This window comes from Coturnix japonica, chromosome 3 (genome assembly GCF_054131305.1).
Source record: "Coturnix japonica strain WE chromosome 3, WE-NBRP24, whole genome shotgun sequence".
Lineage (NCBI taxonomy): Eukaryota > Metazoa > Chordata > Aves > Galliformes > Phasianidae > Coturnix > Coturnix japonica.
Window position 1 is genome coordinate 3,415,039 of NC_140665.1, and position 15,929 is coordinate 3,430,967.

Sequence of the window (15,929 nt, forward strand, 5' to 3'; positions counted from 1 at the left end):
CACCTCAGCATGTTTTCATGCTTTTGGCTTCCTCTATGTTCAAGCTGCCCGGCTGTCTTACTTTACCTGCAGTGCTGGAAGAGAGGAGTAAGATTTGGCCTCTAAGAGCATACTGATTCACATGGAACATGCTGTTCTAGGGAAGGCACAGCAGGAAGAAATGTCCTTCATGGCTTTCAGGGTGATGTCAATCAGGTTTCAAATAGAAGGCCACAGTTCTCTTCTGCCAGAGAGTGTCACCCATCTCCAGCACGTAGGAGCTCCACTCGGTTAAGAACTCAAGCAGCTCCAAAGGGAAATTCTGAACATCTTCACAGGTGAACTTCCATATACGGCCATGAAGCCATGAGCTGTGATGGTTGGCATGCAGATACATATCAGCATGCCAAAACTTCCACAGCAACATGTAACTAGTATACACAAACACAATTACATATACATTTATTAGGAGAAGGTAGTAGAGTGATTCAAACATGTGTCAACAGCTTCCCAGGGTGAGGATTTTAAAGAGCTATTTGGTGCAATAAAAACTAATGCTTAATACACAGTTTTCCACAGGCTGCTTTTTTGCTTAGGCCAGCTGAGTGGCTATGTTAGTGGGAAAACTGGAAGCCTTTTAATGGCTGAGTAGTAGCTGAAACTGTGGGGGCATCCACGCCACCTTCTGCAGCATCTAATTTCAGCTGCAGTAAGTGAGTCTGGTCCCTGCGGATTTCCTATAGAGGCAGTGGAATGAGAGGCACTCCTTCAGAGGATGATTTACTAGTGATTATTTTAATGCCCTGAATGGTCTTCCAGAGGATCTGGCTCTAGTGTGTACAAAGGGCCCCTGGGGACATTTGCCTTCTACCAAAGATCCAAGTGTAGATACCTGCCTAACCTTGGTTCACAAGCACACATATCCTGTGTTCAAGGTTTTAATAAACAAAACAAAACAAAACAAAACAAACAAACAAACAAACACAAAAAAAAACAGAGAGAGACATGAAAACAACATAGGACAGATACAAGACTTCTTAAGCATCTGTTAATAGGAAGGAAACTACCACCCTAATAGAGTGAAGAACAACAAAGGCTTTCAGTGCTGAAGGCAGAGGGGTTTGCATCACTCACACAATAAAGAAGACATCTGCAATTCTGCTTCCAGAGGGGTTCACCCATCCTTAAGAAGGGCTTTAAATAAAAAGCCCTAGGGGTGGAGGTGCTTGGGGCAGCATTTGCACAACAACAATCTTCAACATCCCACGAGTAATGCAAGCATCTTTTACATGTAGGAGTAGGAAACACAACACATTCCAACAACTAGGAATGCTAAGTAACATGGAAAGTGCTCTATAAACATGTAACCCTTTTTTGTTTTCGTAACATTCCATATTGCTTAAAACAGAGTTTCTTACTAGCTAGATCCAAAGTAATTATTGGTTACCAAAGCTTTCAGAGGCTTTCAACAAGATCCTTCCTGAACTGCCAAAAATAGGTAACAATAAGAAAACACTGCGTGCCTCTCCTTCCACCAAAAGTAAAATCAGATAAAGCAGAATCATGTTTCAGGAGGGCAGATTTTTGCTCAGATTAAACAGGGTAATTTTTTATCCCAGTCAGTTCTGAAGATTTCAGCACCAGCACCTTTTCAAAAAGGGAGCTACTAAAAAGCTCTTGGCTGATGGGTTGTGAGTAGCATGGGGGATGTTGATGTTATAGGATTCAGCCCTCATTTCTGTGTGGTCTCCTATTCCTAAACAAGAAAGAAAAATGTAGAGATCTGAATTCATCTTTCTCGGTGCTTTACTGATGTCAAGAAGGTTACAGTAGCAGACAAATCTGACCTGAGCAGTTTGGAGTCGCCTGTTTTGTACGTAGTTTAAATTATATCAATGCAAAGTGGTTGAATGCCAGAGATGGGTGAATGATCACTGCCTACACCAACCTACAGATCCCATGAACAGGTGTTTTGGAGTGCTTTATCAAAAGGTATAAACTCAAGGTATTAAGTGCCCTCCTCCCTCTATGGGAATGAGACAGAAATAATTTGCTTGGCTCAGCCTCAGCTAGCACCAACGCTATGATGTATGTGAATGTGCTCACCCTCCCATAAAGTTGCAGCTTCTACAAGGGAGAGAGAATGGGCAGACTGCCTGAAAACAGAAAAGGGAACAGGCCTGTGCCGCTACACTGAGATAACAGCCCTCCAGCTGCTTATTCAGCCTCAGTCAGAATACATCCAATTCTGTGAATCTGCCAGCAGCCAGGGAAAAACCATGGGCATGAAAGCCCTTGCTCAGCAAATGCAGGACACATGCTTTTTGTTTTCTAAGACAATATTATTTTTTTATATACAGTCTTAGGCAAACTTAGGAGTCCTGACGTGTTCTCGCTCTCTTCAAGTTCCTTGCCTGCTCTGCCTAACTAAAGACTGAGCAAAGATTTGGAGTGAAATACACTAACAGACTGCAGAATCAGAGGGGCAATGTTATCCTCATATATTTTATTTTGTTGTATCTCTGAAGTCTTTGGAGTTACAAGTCTGCATTTACTGACATCTTGTATTGCCTGTTGGGACCTTGGGTGATGTCTTCAGAGCATAGAGACTAAGGGCCTAAATCTTTTCTCACTTCTGCCTACTTACAGAATCACAGAATATCCAGATTCAGAAGGACCACACACAAAAGCACACAAAATCCAAACCCTATTTCTGAGAGCAGTGTCCAAACAGTTCTGGAACTTCAGCAGGCTTGGTGCCATGACCACTGCCCTGGGTCCACATTCACCATCAGAATCACTGACTAACTTTAAAGGGAATCCTTGAGACTGCAGTGGAGCCTTACTTTGGGCCTACATTAGACTGGGGCCCAACACAGCTCTAACCTACTGCCACCTGCCTCCTTGTAGCTGTCCCTGTGTAGGAAAAGGTCCAGCCTGTCCCAGAGGCCCAATACTTTCCACACACGAAGCTTATCCAGAGGCAGAATGAGTGTCAAGAAACTGTAGATGTAAGCTTGTAATACTGCTCTGTCTACAAAATCAGAAGAGAAACCCTCACCACAGACACTGCACCAGGTGAAGCAGTGAAGGCTTGTAGCTGTGTAATGCTGGCGTAATACACAATAACAAACAGAGCAACAATAAGGTAATAGTTGCAAAGGGAGAAGAAACCTATCTGATTTGCTCTTAACTGAATTAAAGGCACCACAGTAGCTAGCACATAACAGAATCCGACTCAGGAAAACTGGTCCAGCTCTGTAAAAGCAAAACAGCCCTAAAGCAAACCTGAGAGTACAGTAACTCCTCATCACACTTCGCAGAGGGTTAGCACCCTGGGTTTTCTAGGTAGCACAAAGTTGTAGTTCTGTCTGCCCTCATCTCTATCAGATTGAGAAAGGGAGGCTCTCCAGAGAAGTGGCCTAGCTATATAAATAGTCAGCTAAAACCAGAGATGTGTGAGTAACATGGATCTCTCTGAATGTGTAGCCTGTAGGGTAATTTAAGTGTCTTCATGGTGTAGAACTGCAGAGTGGAAAAATCTTCTCAGTGTAACGTGCTGTCAAATGGCAACTAAGGATGTTTATATAGGGGGAAAAAAGATCAGAAGACTCATAACTTTGCAGTCACAAAGCAGATGTCCCATCCACCTTAGAGTGGCTGGCTACAGGAAAGCAGAGAGCAGTTTGTAACAGCTACCCCAGCAGGTTCAGTTTACATGTCCCTCATCCCTACAGTGACCCCGCAAAAGGACATCTGATAGCAATTGAGCTACATCAGCACAACTCGGATAAAATGATCCCAGAAAGTACAAGAGGACGTGCTAGAGGGGGAGCAGTCGTGCTAAAATGCCTATGTTATTTTTGAACGAAAGCTGGTTTGCATCCTACCACCTCTTCAAACAAGAAAAGGAACCATCCGACTGGAAGGAGAGCTCTGCTGTACCCCTAAAACTCCCTTCTGCTCCACCACATGACAGCACACAAAGGAGCCTTTGTTCCTCAAAAAATATGAACTAATAGCAACAGATATTCCATCAGGAATTAGTTGCTCAAAGAAGTGTGAATGATCTCACAGGATGCAACATTTCATAAGTGAGCTGGACTGCCAAGAAGACAGAGGTTGGACTTTTGGAGATAGCTAACAAGGGTCATGCGTCTTGGCTTTTCCACAGAGAAGGATTTATTGGAAATCCCACCCAATATGGAATAAATAGTGAAATACTGAGATACGCTCTTGCCCAGGGGATTTCTTGGCAATGGAGACAAGCCCCTTTGCAGCAGAATATGGATAAATATGGATAAAATATGGAGCATAGCCAAATTTGGATATAATTATATCTGCACTGATTATACAACATTCCTCAACTGGGCAACTGGATCAAGGCCATTTGCATGCAAACCGATTGTGTGTCACCATCAGTCTTTCGTGTAAATCCACTGAACTGCTGACTTACATCTGACAAAGTAGACAGCAAATACCCTGTGGCCTATATTATAGACAGTTCCATAAACGCAGGAAAATTGAGATAAAATTGCTCCTTTGGAGTATTTCACAATCAGCTTGCATTAGGAGGACAAATTTTGGCTCTCCATGCCGTTTGGAGCCACGTTTCCAACTCAGTAGCACTGCATATGCAGAACAGAGGCATGAGAATTCCTCAACATCTACACTGGATATGTCAGATCCTAGTTAGGTCAAATGAAGGCACAGAGCCCAGTCCAGTACTCTGAAAATAGCTCTCTCTGAGCTACAATGGGAATCTAGCTTCCTTCCAACAAAGGATAGACTATATAAATTTCTAGTTTTATTATGCTTGTTGAAATATTTTTAGTTCATTGCTTACAAAATGAAAACCACGAGCCAATTTCACCAGTAACTCACACCTCTTGGCTACTGTAACATAAGAGAAGGGGTGGCTGTAGCTCATTGCTCTGAGATGCACATACATCTCCTTTGAAATAATGTAGGCTGAACTTAGATTGAGTGGTGGTGCAGAGATTAGAGGAAGCACAATCTGGCAAGGATGCCTCCAGAGCACATCAATGACACCATTTAAGCCTGCTGGGATTGCATTTGTTCACTAGAATCAAGGAGCTCCAAGAAAGCACCCTTTTCCCAGGGCTGAAATGCAGCTATCATAATTTAAATGAGTGTTTCTACATAAAGGCCTATGTTAAGACTACTCAAGCACTCGTTCTCATCTTTCATGGCTCTTCTTGCAGCAAGAGCTGGTCCAGCCACTCTCAAGAGGTCTCCTTGTCATGGAGATTGAAGGCTGCAGAGGTTGGGCTTCTCATCTCCCTGCTGTTTTTGTGCTTCCCTTTGTCACTGTGACATTCCCTTCACATTCTAGCTCTCTGTACACTCTTCTGCCTGTAACTTCCCACATTCTGCTGCCACTACTGAGCTTGTGTCCTTTTCTTGCCATAGATACCTAGAATTAATTTTTACTTCTTCCTGTTTGTGAAAAAATGATGGGACATCATACAGATCAATAAACCCCTCTGGGTTTTACACAATATAAGGAGCTGCTTGACCCTCACTACTTGCGGCCACTTGATCTAGAACAAGCTGGAAGACTGATTGGAGCACTCAGCTCTTCCCTGCAATGGCACATTATTCACAAGCCAGGCCTCTTAAAGACAAAGTATTGCTGTTAAATAAATAATTTTGAATTCTCTTCCCAGAATTCTGTTTTGTTTTCTACTGCCTCTCCTCAGAAACCTTACCTGCACTACAATGCATACAATAAAAAAATGTTTTGTACATGCTGATGCTGGATTACATACATAAGTATGTAGAGACCAGGTGTACAGGTAGTATAACCTTGCTGATACCACTAATTTCTGCTACTCTGAGGATGTAGTGTAAACCACAGCAGGTAGAATGAGGCTGGTTTGACATTCATGAGCTGGCTAATTTACTGGGTAGCATTCATGTGGAAAGAACGTGATCCTCAGTGTTCACTAGAGGCTCCAAAACAGCTGAAGACATGATGGAGACCTAGAATTGAGCTCCTTGAAAGACAAAAGCAAACAAAACACATATGTCCACAAACAACACAAAACCCCATGCCTCCCAAAAACAGTACTGAGTGTCCTCAATCCTATCTTTGATCAAAGAAGCCTGAGGCAAAAATGAAAGAACCTACAGGCCCTTTGGATAAAGGAGATTTCTAAGGCCCACCTGATATAACTGCCATTTCATCCTTTTCCCCTCGTCTTCTGAAACTACATAGGGTTCTTTGTATTTAACACAATTACAATTGTTTAAAGACAATTTGGAGATTTTTAATGGCTTGCAAGTCACAAGAGATTGGGCTGCTAATGTAGCAATGCCTTCTAGCTTTTGTAACTATGACTCCAGTAGAGATGGCTAGGGAGATTTGTGTGATCTGTATGAAACAGTAACAAACTTGCACTCCAGAGACTTTGTACGTTGCATACAGAGCAACATTGTGTATTTTGTGCAGTTATATGTAGAACAAATGGAAGCAGTCCTTCCGAGAACTGGGAAAACTCAAGTCACACCTGTGGGATAACTAAAACAAACTACATGAGTGCCTAATTATTTTACTTGGAATTAGCAGTCTCTGAAGAGATTTGAGAAGTAATATAGCCCTGGAAGAAACAGTGATTGCCACTCAGGAGTGGTCCTAACAGCTAACACCCAGCATAGAGCTCAGCAAATTCCTTTCACTGTTAGAAGAGAGGTAAGACAACACAGAGCAGGAATTAAGATGCTGTCTGAAGCACGGGGAACATGGATCCTCAAATTCCTTGCTGTGCAGCCAGCTCAAAGACCAACAGGGAAAGCTGCTGAGTTCTTCACAAGGGACTCCTTGATGTAGCTGGAAGATGCCCTGGGTCCAAGAGGTACTACTGGCTTCCTGAATACAAAGAGGCTTGCACTGCCACGTGGAAGAGCCAGAGTTTGCACTGATTCTGGACAGACCTCAGGTCATCAACCACTGTCTAAAGCAAAAAGCAACAGCTGCACACAGGTCTGTTTTACCACCTTTTGATGCTGAAGGAAGCAGTGCAGTTCAGTAACAGGCTGCTTAGTTCATCCTCATATGCAGCTTTGTTTAAGTTAGAGAACAGTAACAGTTTTTCTGTCACTAACTCTTGCCTACATGGACGCCAGAGGAAAAGACTAATTATTCATTCAGACAGCTTTGATAATATCCACCTTATGAAACCACAGCCACAAACAATTTTCATGTAAAGCTTTCAAGGCTGATTGGTGAATTCAGTCAGACGAGTTCTTTCTTCTTTATAATGTAGTAGCAGTGGTTATTTCAGCTATAATGGTCTAAGCTAAATGCAGCTTTGCTGAATTAAAAGCATTTCACAGAAATGTACCTATTCAGTTTCAAGTCAGAATGGGGAAAAAAAAATAAATCAAAATGTTCTGTGAAGACAAAATGCAAAGGCTAGATTTCCTGTTTTCAATTTGCTTGATTTTCTACTTCTTAAAATTATTTTCATGGGGAATACATATATATAATTATATATATATAATTAGTTAGCACTATACTAACAATAACACAAGTGAAAGGCATTAGTGAAATGAGATCCCCTTGTAGGTACAAATAATGTTTTAAATTAATTCTGTAGGTAATCTCCAATCTTCAAGTGTCTGATTCAATTGTGAACAAAAAAAGTAAAGGAAAAAAAATATCAAGCACCATGTTTTCTCAGGAAAGAGAATATCTGTTTTCTGATCTGTAACACTGCCAGATCAGCAAAGAAGGAAGCATGTTGTCCGAAGTTTAAAGACTTGAGTAAGTCATTGATTAGAGCAAGTTTCTTCCCCATACACCAGGCAGTGAAATCAGAACAAGCTTTCACTGCCAGGAGCTGTGTTGTGCTATACACATTTTGCAAATAAGAAAATAACACTAAGTTAAAAAACAAATAAAAGACAACACTGGTAGCGAGCCAACATCTTTCATAAGATTCTCTGCTCTATACTGTGCAAAAGTGGTATACAATAAATAAATAAAGCCAAGAGATAGTTAGGGATTGCATTGTAAACTCCAAAATGAAAAATAGAAAGCTATGTGATTTCCCAACAAACATTCAGTTTTCTTCAGAATTACTAACAACTGAGTTTTATGAAGAACGTGGCTGCAGATCTTAAGTCTTCCCTGTTATCCTCAGTTCACAATCAGTCAGCAGAACATACGGGTTTTTGGGAGACAGTCTTTCTGAATCACCTCGGCGCACCAAGATTCCCTTTTCCGTCTAAGACTTGTAGTAATGCTGCGCCCTCTCCTGACAGTTTACGACTTAGCAGAAGTGCATGATAAAGCTGCTTTGCTGCTGCTAACAAGACCGGACCTTGGAGTTAACAAGGCTAGTCTCACCCGACCAAAACTATTACACCATGTAAAAGAATCTTCACATTGAGACGACCATCTCAAGATTACATTCCTTCACCGTGCTGGAAAAAACGACATGAAAGTATAAGACTATAAAAAAACTTCTTGAAAATATTTGAAGATTTATAGAATATCACTCAAGAATAACATTCAAATAACATAGTGTCTATAATGCATGTGGTTCTGTAAAGGAAACTTTCTTATGTTGAAAACATAACCTTGAAATCAGTGTTGTAATTCATGGATTTACTTCATAGAACAAACACATAACATGGCTAATGCTATCATAAAGAGTCAGTCTGCCTTCGCCAGTAAATGTAATCTCTCTCAATCAGCAAAGCTTACGCAGGAGTGACTAAAAACAATCCCATACTCCTCGCCAATCATTCACTCTATGCCTAAATGAAGATTTCACTTTTTCACTTAGAATGCTTACCTCTCATCTGATCCTGCATTCAAGTTAAATGAACTGTACAGATGCAAAACTACATACCTGTTAAAGCTTCTGATCCTAGGAACTACTAAATACCACCAAGAAACAGAAGGAAGTATCCCTCTGGTCAAACTGGCAAAGAGCATTTGGACAGAATTTCTGCCTTAGGATATGACTCACTTCCTCAAATCATCTGGGAATTTTACTTGTCCATTTTCCTTCTATTCTAGGACCTCATTTACTGACACTGCCAATCTTTCTAGCTCTCTTCCTGTCACATACAATAAGGCCTGTGGGTTTGGATTTTTCCACAAAAGGCTTTTACATTTGTTTTAGGGTGCTGGGGCTTAGTTTGCTGCTTGGGATTTTACAAGGCATGGTGTTTATCCACTATATTCATTCACAACGGTTGTAGAAGATAAGTTAATTTTATAATTAACTCCTCTAATTATGTTATTTACAATGTTGCTGTAAAGGTAATGAACACTCTCAGGCAACGGCCATTAACCAAACACAACTGGCACGGGAAGCTGAAATATATTTTGGGTCCTTGCAGCTTAAAGCCTGTTACCAGATATGGGAAGAACTGACAGTCCAGCTGGTGCTTAACAAGCATTCTTCTTTTACAGATCCTTCTCTGTAAACCACAGTGCTATAAACTGGGTGAAGGTCAAAGTTCTTTGACTGCTAAACCGCTCACCTTCCAGCTCCCTTGTTGCTTCTCCTGTCCCGCCAGGTCAGCACAGACGTCACACTGTTTTGGATGCTAAGCTGAAAAAGCAGCCACCAGGTGGCAAAATATAAGTCATACAGCCTCATTAATAGTCACCTATGATTGTTTCCAGCTACTGTACCAAGATTCCTATCTTATATAGGAATATAATATAATACTCTATATAATACTTATATAATACTCTATTAACAATATAGTTCTCCTATGCTTCCTACAGGATTCATGTGGCTTATTAGAGAAAGCCAGTTCAGCTAAAACCCCATTTGGCTGATGTTGCACATACCCCAACCACGAGATGGACGCGCTTCAGAATCTCATTTTCCAGTAACAAACTTGTACCAACCTCCTCTTTGAAGGAGGGAGCTCTGGCAGATCCTGGTGCTTAAAGCCGAGGTTCCAGCTGGATGCAGACAGGCCCTGGGGGCTGCCAGGTTTGCAGCCTCTGAAGCTGGAGACGTTCACCCTGTGGCCACACAGATGTGAAAGGTGGAACGGAGATTGCCCCGTCTGCTCCAGGGATGGATTTGAAAACAGGATTGTGGGATTATAGATACAGGATCAGGCCGCTACCCTGCAAACTTCAAAAGCGCAAAAACTCACAATAAACAATTTCTTATGCAAGGAAATGTCCCTCGAGCCCCCAGGAATTAGAACGTAAACCGCCTCACGAGGCAGCGCCGCCAAGATCTCATTGCGCTGCCCTCACTCAACGTGGCGGCCACGGCGTCACCTCGCAGCCAGCCGCCTCGTCCAAGATGGCCGACCCACAATGAGTGAGGCAGCTTGCCAGCACTCAAGATGGCGGCGGCGCAGCGGTCCGGCCGCTTCCTGTAACGGGGCGGCCATTCCCACAGCGGCGCTCCTCGCTTATTAATTCCTTCACGTTCTCGCGGCCGTTGCTGGGAGTGACGCCGGTTCCAAGGGCGGCGGCAGCGCTGGGGCCGACGGGAGGAGCGGGGCCAAGTGGGCGGTGGCCGCGGGGCAGGAGGCGGTGGCCGCCGGGAGGGGGCCGGGCCGGGCCGCCGCGACGCGGTTCCTGTGGCCGTGACATGGGTTCCCCCTCGATGGCGGCTGCCGCGGGAGGCCTCAGGTAACCGGCCAAGTCCCCGCGCCTCTTCCTCGCCGCCGCCATGCCCGCCCGGGCCCCGCCGCCCGCTGCGCAGCCCTCAGGTAGGACGGAAGGCCGCCACCGCGCTTTGCGAATCGCCGCGCTGGAGCGGCTCGCTTCCTCCGGGCCTGGCCGGGGAAGGTTCCCCCTGCCCCGCGGAAGCGAACGGGGTTTTTCCTGGAGCCGAGCGCGCTGGGCGCGGGCCCCGTGAGGACATCGCCGCTCCGACCTTCTGTCCCGCGACCGGGAGGGGGACGAGGAGAAAATCTCCCCGTCCTTCGCTCCCCTCAGGGGACGGGACCGCTTCGGAGCAGGCGGCCGGCTCAGGGCTGTGCCCTTCGGTGAGCCCAGCGGGCCGGGCCCGGCGTGAGGTGGCTCCCAGCCGTGTGGGGCAGGTATCTGGGGGCCGGGGACCTGCCTTCAGCCACTAAGGTCGCTTTTCAGAGTGTCAGTCGCTGAAGATGATGTGTTGGAGAAAAGTTATCTCATAAGATTTGGGTTTTTTTGTGTTTTTTTTTTTTTTTTAATTTTTCTTAGTGGTGGTGTACTGAAATGGGGACAAAATTGATAAAGTGCCAGTGCTGGTGCTTCAGTTTGCTGCTGTAAGTGGCTGCCTGATGGACCACAGCATTCTTCTGATAGGAGATGATTCCTTAAATCAGGGATTACACCTTAAGTGTTCCTTCAGGATGTCACCGAGTTGGTGTCCCGATGGTTGCAGCCCTCAGCACTCTGTGTAGGAACTGAAACTTTGGCAAGTTTAATGCTCGTTGTGAAGTGAACCTCTACTCATAAGGTAGTAGGAGGTGCTTCATCAACAAGAGCTGTGCTGTGGTGGTCGTGTAAGTTCTGCTTTCATGCATGGCTTACAGCCTCATCAGAGCAGATTTCTTCAGCTGTTTGTGGCAAAGTGAGTGTGGTGGATGTTGCTTTGTTAACTGGGCTGGTCCTTAGAGGTTGAGCATAATTAAAAATATTTCCATCTTGGTTTGTTCTCTGGACGTATCAACCAGACTCGGAAAGCCAATTAGCCTACTTTAAGCCTGAAAACATTGTGTTGTCAGTGCACCCGGCAGTCTGTGTGCACAGTCCTATGCCAAACACTGTTGGAGGCATATCTGGAGGAATGTAAAGCTAGATGGGAGAGCTGGGAGAAGGAATGAAGTACCTTTGACTGCTAAGCACAAATTTGAGAGTAGGGGAACTTAAACATAAATTTACTATGTAAAAAATAGACTTCAGAAAACGTAATGTGCTACCTTGGTTCCATTTCATGATGTTTTTATTAAGTAGGTGCTACGTGACCTTCTAAGGTCATGTGAAAGTATGACCCCTTCTCTCGACTTCATTTAGGAATTCCATTCATATAAGGAAGCAGCTAAAGGACCTCAGCCTGCAGGTTCATGCTGTCCAGTTCTTTTCTTTTGATTTTATTGTTGCTGTGATCGTGGTTTCATTTAGCAAAGGATTCTGCAAACCTATAAGACTTCAAATAATTCACAGGGAATTGATATTTGTGGTATGTGTTTCTGTTGATTAAAGCAGGGTATGATTTTATGTTTGTTAAGTAGAAGTCAAAAATTGCTTCACTAGCTTAAGTTAATGTCAGCATTTTGCGCCTTAGTTACATCAAAATAACTCTTTCTGAAGCTCTTAGGTACTTTCAAAAGACTTGTCTTTCAGAGCAGAAATAACAAACCAGCTTCGACAGACTTCAGTCAACTCTTTGCCCTTTCCTTTTGAAATATTCATAGAGCTGTCCTTGCAGAAAGGTAGCGGTATCAGCTGGAAAACCTGTGGTAAAGAAACCGATGCTAGGTCTGGTTTTCTCTATGCTCTGCAGCATAATCATCTTTCAGATACTTATTATCTTTTCCTATGAAATGCTCATTTCTTTCTGTGCTATTGTATTATCTGACAACTTAAACTATGTCTTTGCGAATGTTTCACTGTGATGGCGGGCTAACCTTTTCACAGGGATCCAAAATACTCATTTATGACTTCTCTGGATAGTCCTCTTTGGAGAAATGCCTTTTCTCAGATTCTACTTATCAGGTTTCTTGCTACTTTGTCCGTCCATTTTATTTTTCCTTCTTATAGAAAACACAATGCAAGCTGCTCCTTATGCACAAATATCAATAAATAAAATCTTGAACTGTGCCTTGTGTGAAAATTGATGGTCTTGTTTGCAGTAGACTTTTTCCAGTAGTCTCTCTTCTATGCTTATGTCTTCAGCAACGAAAGCTTTGGATTCACTTCCAAACATCTCTGTGATGTCACTGGTTGCAAGGTCACTTCTGTATGGCAAATAATTTATTTATTTTTTCTAAGTCCAAGAGTCCTGTTCTGGAAGAACCACATGACAAATCCTCTTTTCTCTTTGTTATGGTACAAGCTTATGGGGAAAGGAAACGTGAAACCTTAAGTTCATTTATCTGTTGAAAGATGATGGAAAATAGACCTTATTCTTTTGGAGTATTAGATATCCTACATGTGTTGTGCTTATAGTGTGCCATAATATCTGTGGGTGAAATGAATGGCCAATTATGTCCTTCATAAGTGTGTTTAACTTTTTTGGCCTTGTTCTTTTCACCTACTTGTTCCTTCTGTGTCAAAGGAAACAAGCAAAAGTTTGCAGTGATGGAGGGCAGAACTGTGGCTGATCTGCTTGTGCTGACATGTTTCCACTACTGAGCTTTCTGAGACCCCTTTCTAAGAGTGCACTTCTGGGCTGCAGCAATCTGCTCTTTATTGTAGTATCAATGAAGTGTGAAGGTTTTAAATGTACCGGAGAACATACTGCTCTGTAAATAAATCTCTAGGAAGAGTTGAGCTTAGGTAATTTACTTTTAATACTTCTTAATCCAGAATCTTTTGATCTTGATTTGGAACAGGTTCCTAAATAACACGTTGCAGAGTAACATCCAGAAACACATTTTCTCACAGAGTTGAACGCTGTTGTTAAATGTATTTGAGAAATGATAAGAATGAAAACATCCCAGTTATGTGTGACTTAAGCAATCTGTCTCACTTTACACATTGTATGGATGTGTACAGTACACTGTGCACAAGTGCAATGTTCCCATGGCACCAGATCTTAAACCTGATTGACTTTCCCAGCCAGGCATGTTTGCTTACATGAGTTGAAAATATGCCTGTTCTTAGAACATCTTCCCCAACGTGTGTTTGCAGATTTAGATTTTGACAGTGTCTGTATCTGCAGCTGTTGAAGCAAAATCATTTGATCCATCAGTTGATTTTGAGTGGTAACATTACATGGTTTTCTTGTGTGTTGTAACTTTGTAATTAGTAACCTGGTCTCTTTGTTTTGGAGAAACAATGCTCTTCATGGTTAAGAGAAGCATCGTGGACCAACTCAGTGTCCATACTTAAGTCTAGATGGAATAAGGAGAAGTGAAACAGCACAGCTAGTGAAATCTAGTTTTTCATCACTTCTTAATAAGGAAGATATTGCAGACTTCATATTTGTATCACCTTCCCTGCTCTTATCATTTGTGATGGGGAAGAGGAGCAGTGGCAAAGAGGTTTGATTCTGAAATAGGCTGAACTGTCTGAGGATGCCTTGTTTTCACTGCCTGCTTGGGGAAGGCAAGAGGTCAGGAAGATTGAGATAAGTGCCTGGATCCTGATGGAAGTCTCCTGAGTTTTGCTGCTTCGCTGTTTTTCTTACAGTGCTTTCTAATAGAAGGTGTCTGGCATATTCAGTGTTTGTTGAAACCGCAGTAATGCTCAGTGGTATTGATTAATTCCAAATGTTGGGTGATGAGAAATAAGGCTTATATTTAGATACCACGGATGTATTGGAGTTAGAGAACGTTGTTTTCCTCAACTTATAAATGTCCAAGCAAAAACAGTGTCCTGAAACTCCTGTGCTGGATAATGGACCTTCTGGCTGTAACAACATCAGATTCAAAATCGAAAGCATTGATTTCTGGAGGCTTTATGAAGTAAACATTTTCCTTCTGTATGTTATTTGCTGGGAAGTTATTCCAAAAAGAAAAGTGAACTTAATAAACCAATTTAGGACCATATTGACTGCTGCTTGGAGAATGACTCTTTCTAGATTGGATTGTGTTTGTAGGAATGTTAGTTTAACAGATTTCCCTCATTTACAGCTGCCCTTCTAGAAATGAGCTCTCAGGTGCAGTACAGAAAGACTGGAAATCCATTTCCCATTGTTAATAAGGCAATGAAAAGGCAAAGGTAGAAAAGTAGACACCTTTTCCTCCTGCAGAGCAACGTTTTGCAAAGTCTAAATCTTTACCGAGATAGTTTTGATGTTTGTTTGAGGAATTCCCTTGCAGAGAAGAGCTGAATGTACTTGGAAAGAACGGATTCTAGCAGCTGATGACTTGAACCCACCTCCTTGGCACTGCAAGCTTTTTACTGCCAGGCATTTCAGGGAGGTTGTTTCTGTCATGGGGATCTTGCTCATGTCATCCCTCTTTATTTTATGTTTCTTTATGGGTTTTGATGGGTTGCTTAACTCAGCTTTGCTTTCAGACTAAACCACAATTGAGTGGTTATTCATTGTGTTGCTAATGTTCCCCTTAAGTTCAGGGAAACATTCTAATCCATGATGAGTTTACTTAAGTTTTACGAATCTCAGTTATTTCTTTACTTAGCAATATTCTTAGTAGCCTCCCTTTTAAATTTAACTTGATTTCTTTTTAGGTTTTATATAAGAACAAAACATGTCTTAGAAAGTACACAGACAATGAGCTATTTAAACCTGCTTTGGTGTATTGTATTTACGTTGTGCTTTTTGCTGCTGTGTCTTTGTTAGACTCTCCGTTACCCTGCAAAAAGGTAATGAACAGTGATGTGGTTCAGTGTGAGGAAAGCAGATATTGTTCCCTATTTCCTACAAGAAAATAATGGGACACCTTGGCTTGATAGCATTTGGAAAACAGAATTAATGACTTGAGGTAAATGTAGCGTGTGAATTTGGTTCTTATAAATCCTTGCATTATCAAAGCTTAAATCATCTACTGCTGTAATCTTTTCCAGCTTCACAGTGTTCTCTTTTCTCCCTTCTATTGGCTTGTTTTAAGTTAAGTCAAATTACGTGCTGAAATGCTCGTGTACTTAAGAAAAACAGATTTAATTCAAGAGCTGCTAAAACAGAATTTAATCCGACCAAGTTGATGAGCATTGTGGTTTTTTTTTTAAAGAAAATGTTGATATGTAATTATAAGTATATTGATAAATGACACTGACAGCACAACTTTAACAGTGAAATACTGAAATGTGTGAAATTCCTTCA

At 42.3% G+C, this 15,929-nt stretch overlaps 2 protein-coding genes across 9 annotated transcripts in view; one reads left to right on the top strand and one right to left on the bottom strand.

The window, feature by feature from the left end:
* The window catches only part of LOC146761223 (uncharacterized), a 26,439-nt gene extending 11,341 nt beyond the window's left edge, over positions 1 to 15,098 (bottom strand). Inside the window, exons 1-2 of the mRNA XM_085541215.1 lie at positions 14,928 to 15,098; positions 9,818 to 11,041 (exon numbers count right to left, since the gene is read on the bottom strand). Of these exons, the coding sequence (XP_085397341.1) occupies positions 10,328 to 11,041; positions 14,928 to 15,098 (885 nt within the window). The 3' untranslated portion in view covers positions 9,818 to 10,327. The remainder of the gene's footprint in view (positions 1 to 9,817; positions 11,042 to 14,927) is intronic.
* The window catches only part of AFTPH (aftiphilin), a 45,694-nt gene continuing 40,320 nt past the window's right edge, over positions 10,556 to 15,929 (top strand). For all 8 annotated transcript variants that reach the window (XR_014944328.1, XR_014944329.1, XR_014944330.1 and 5 more), the window contains exon 1: positions 10,556 to 10,704. The gene's annotated coding sequence lies outside the window, so the exon portion shown is untranslated. The remainder of the gene's footprint in view (positions 10,705 to 15,929) is intronic.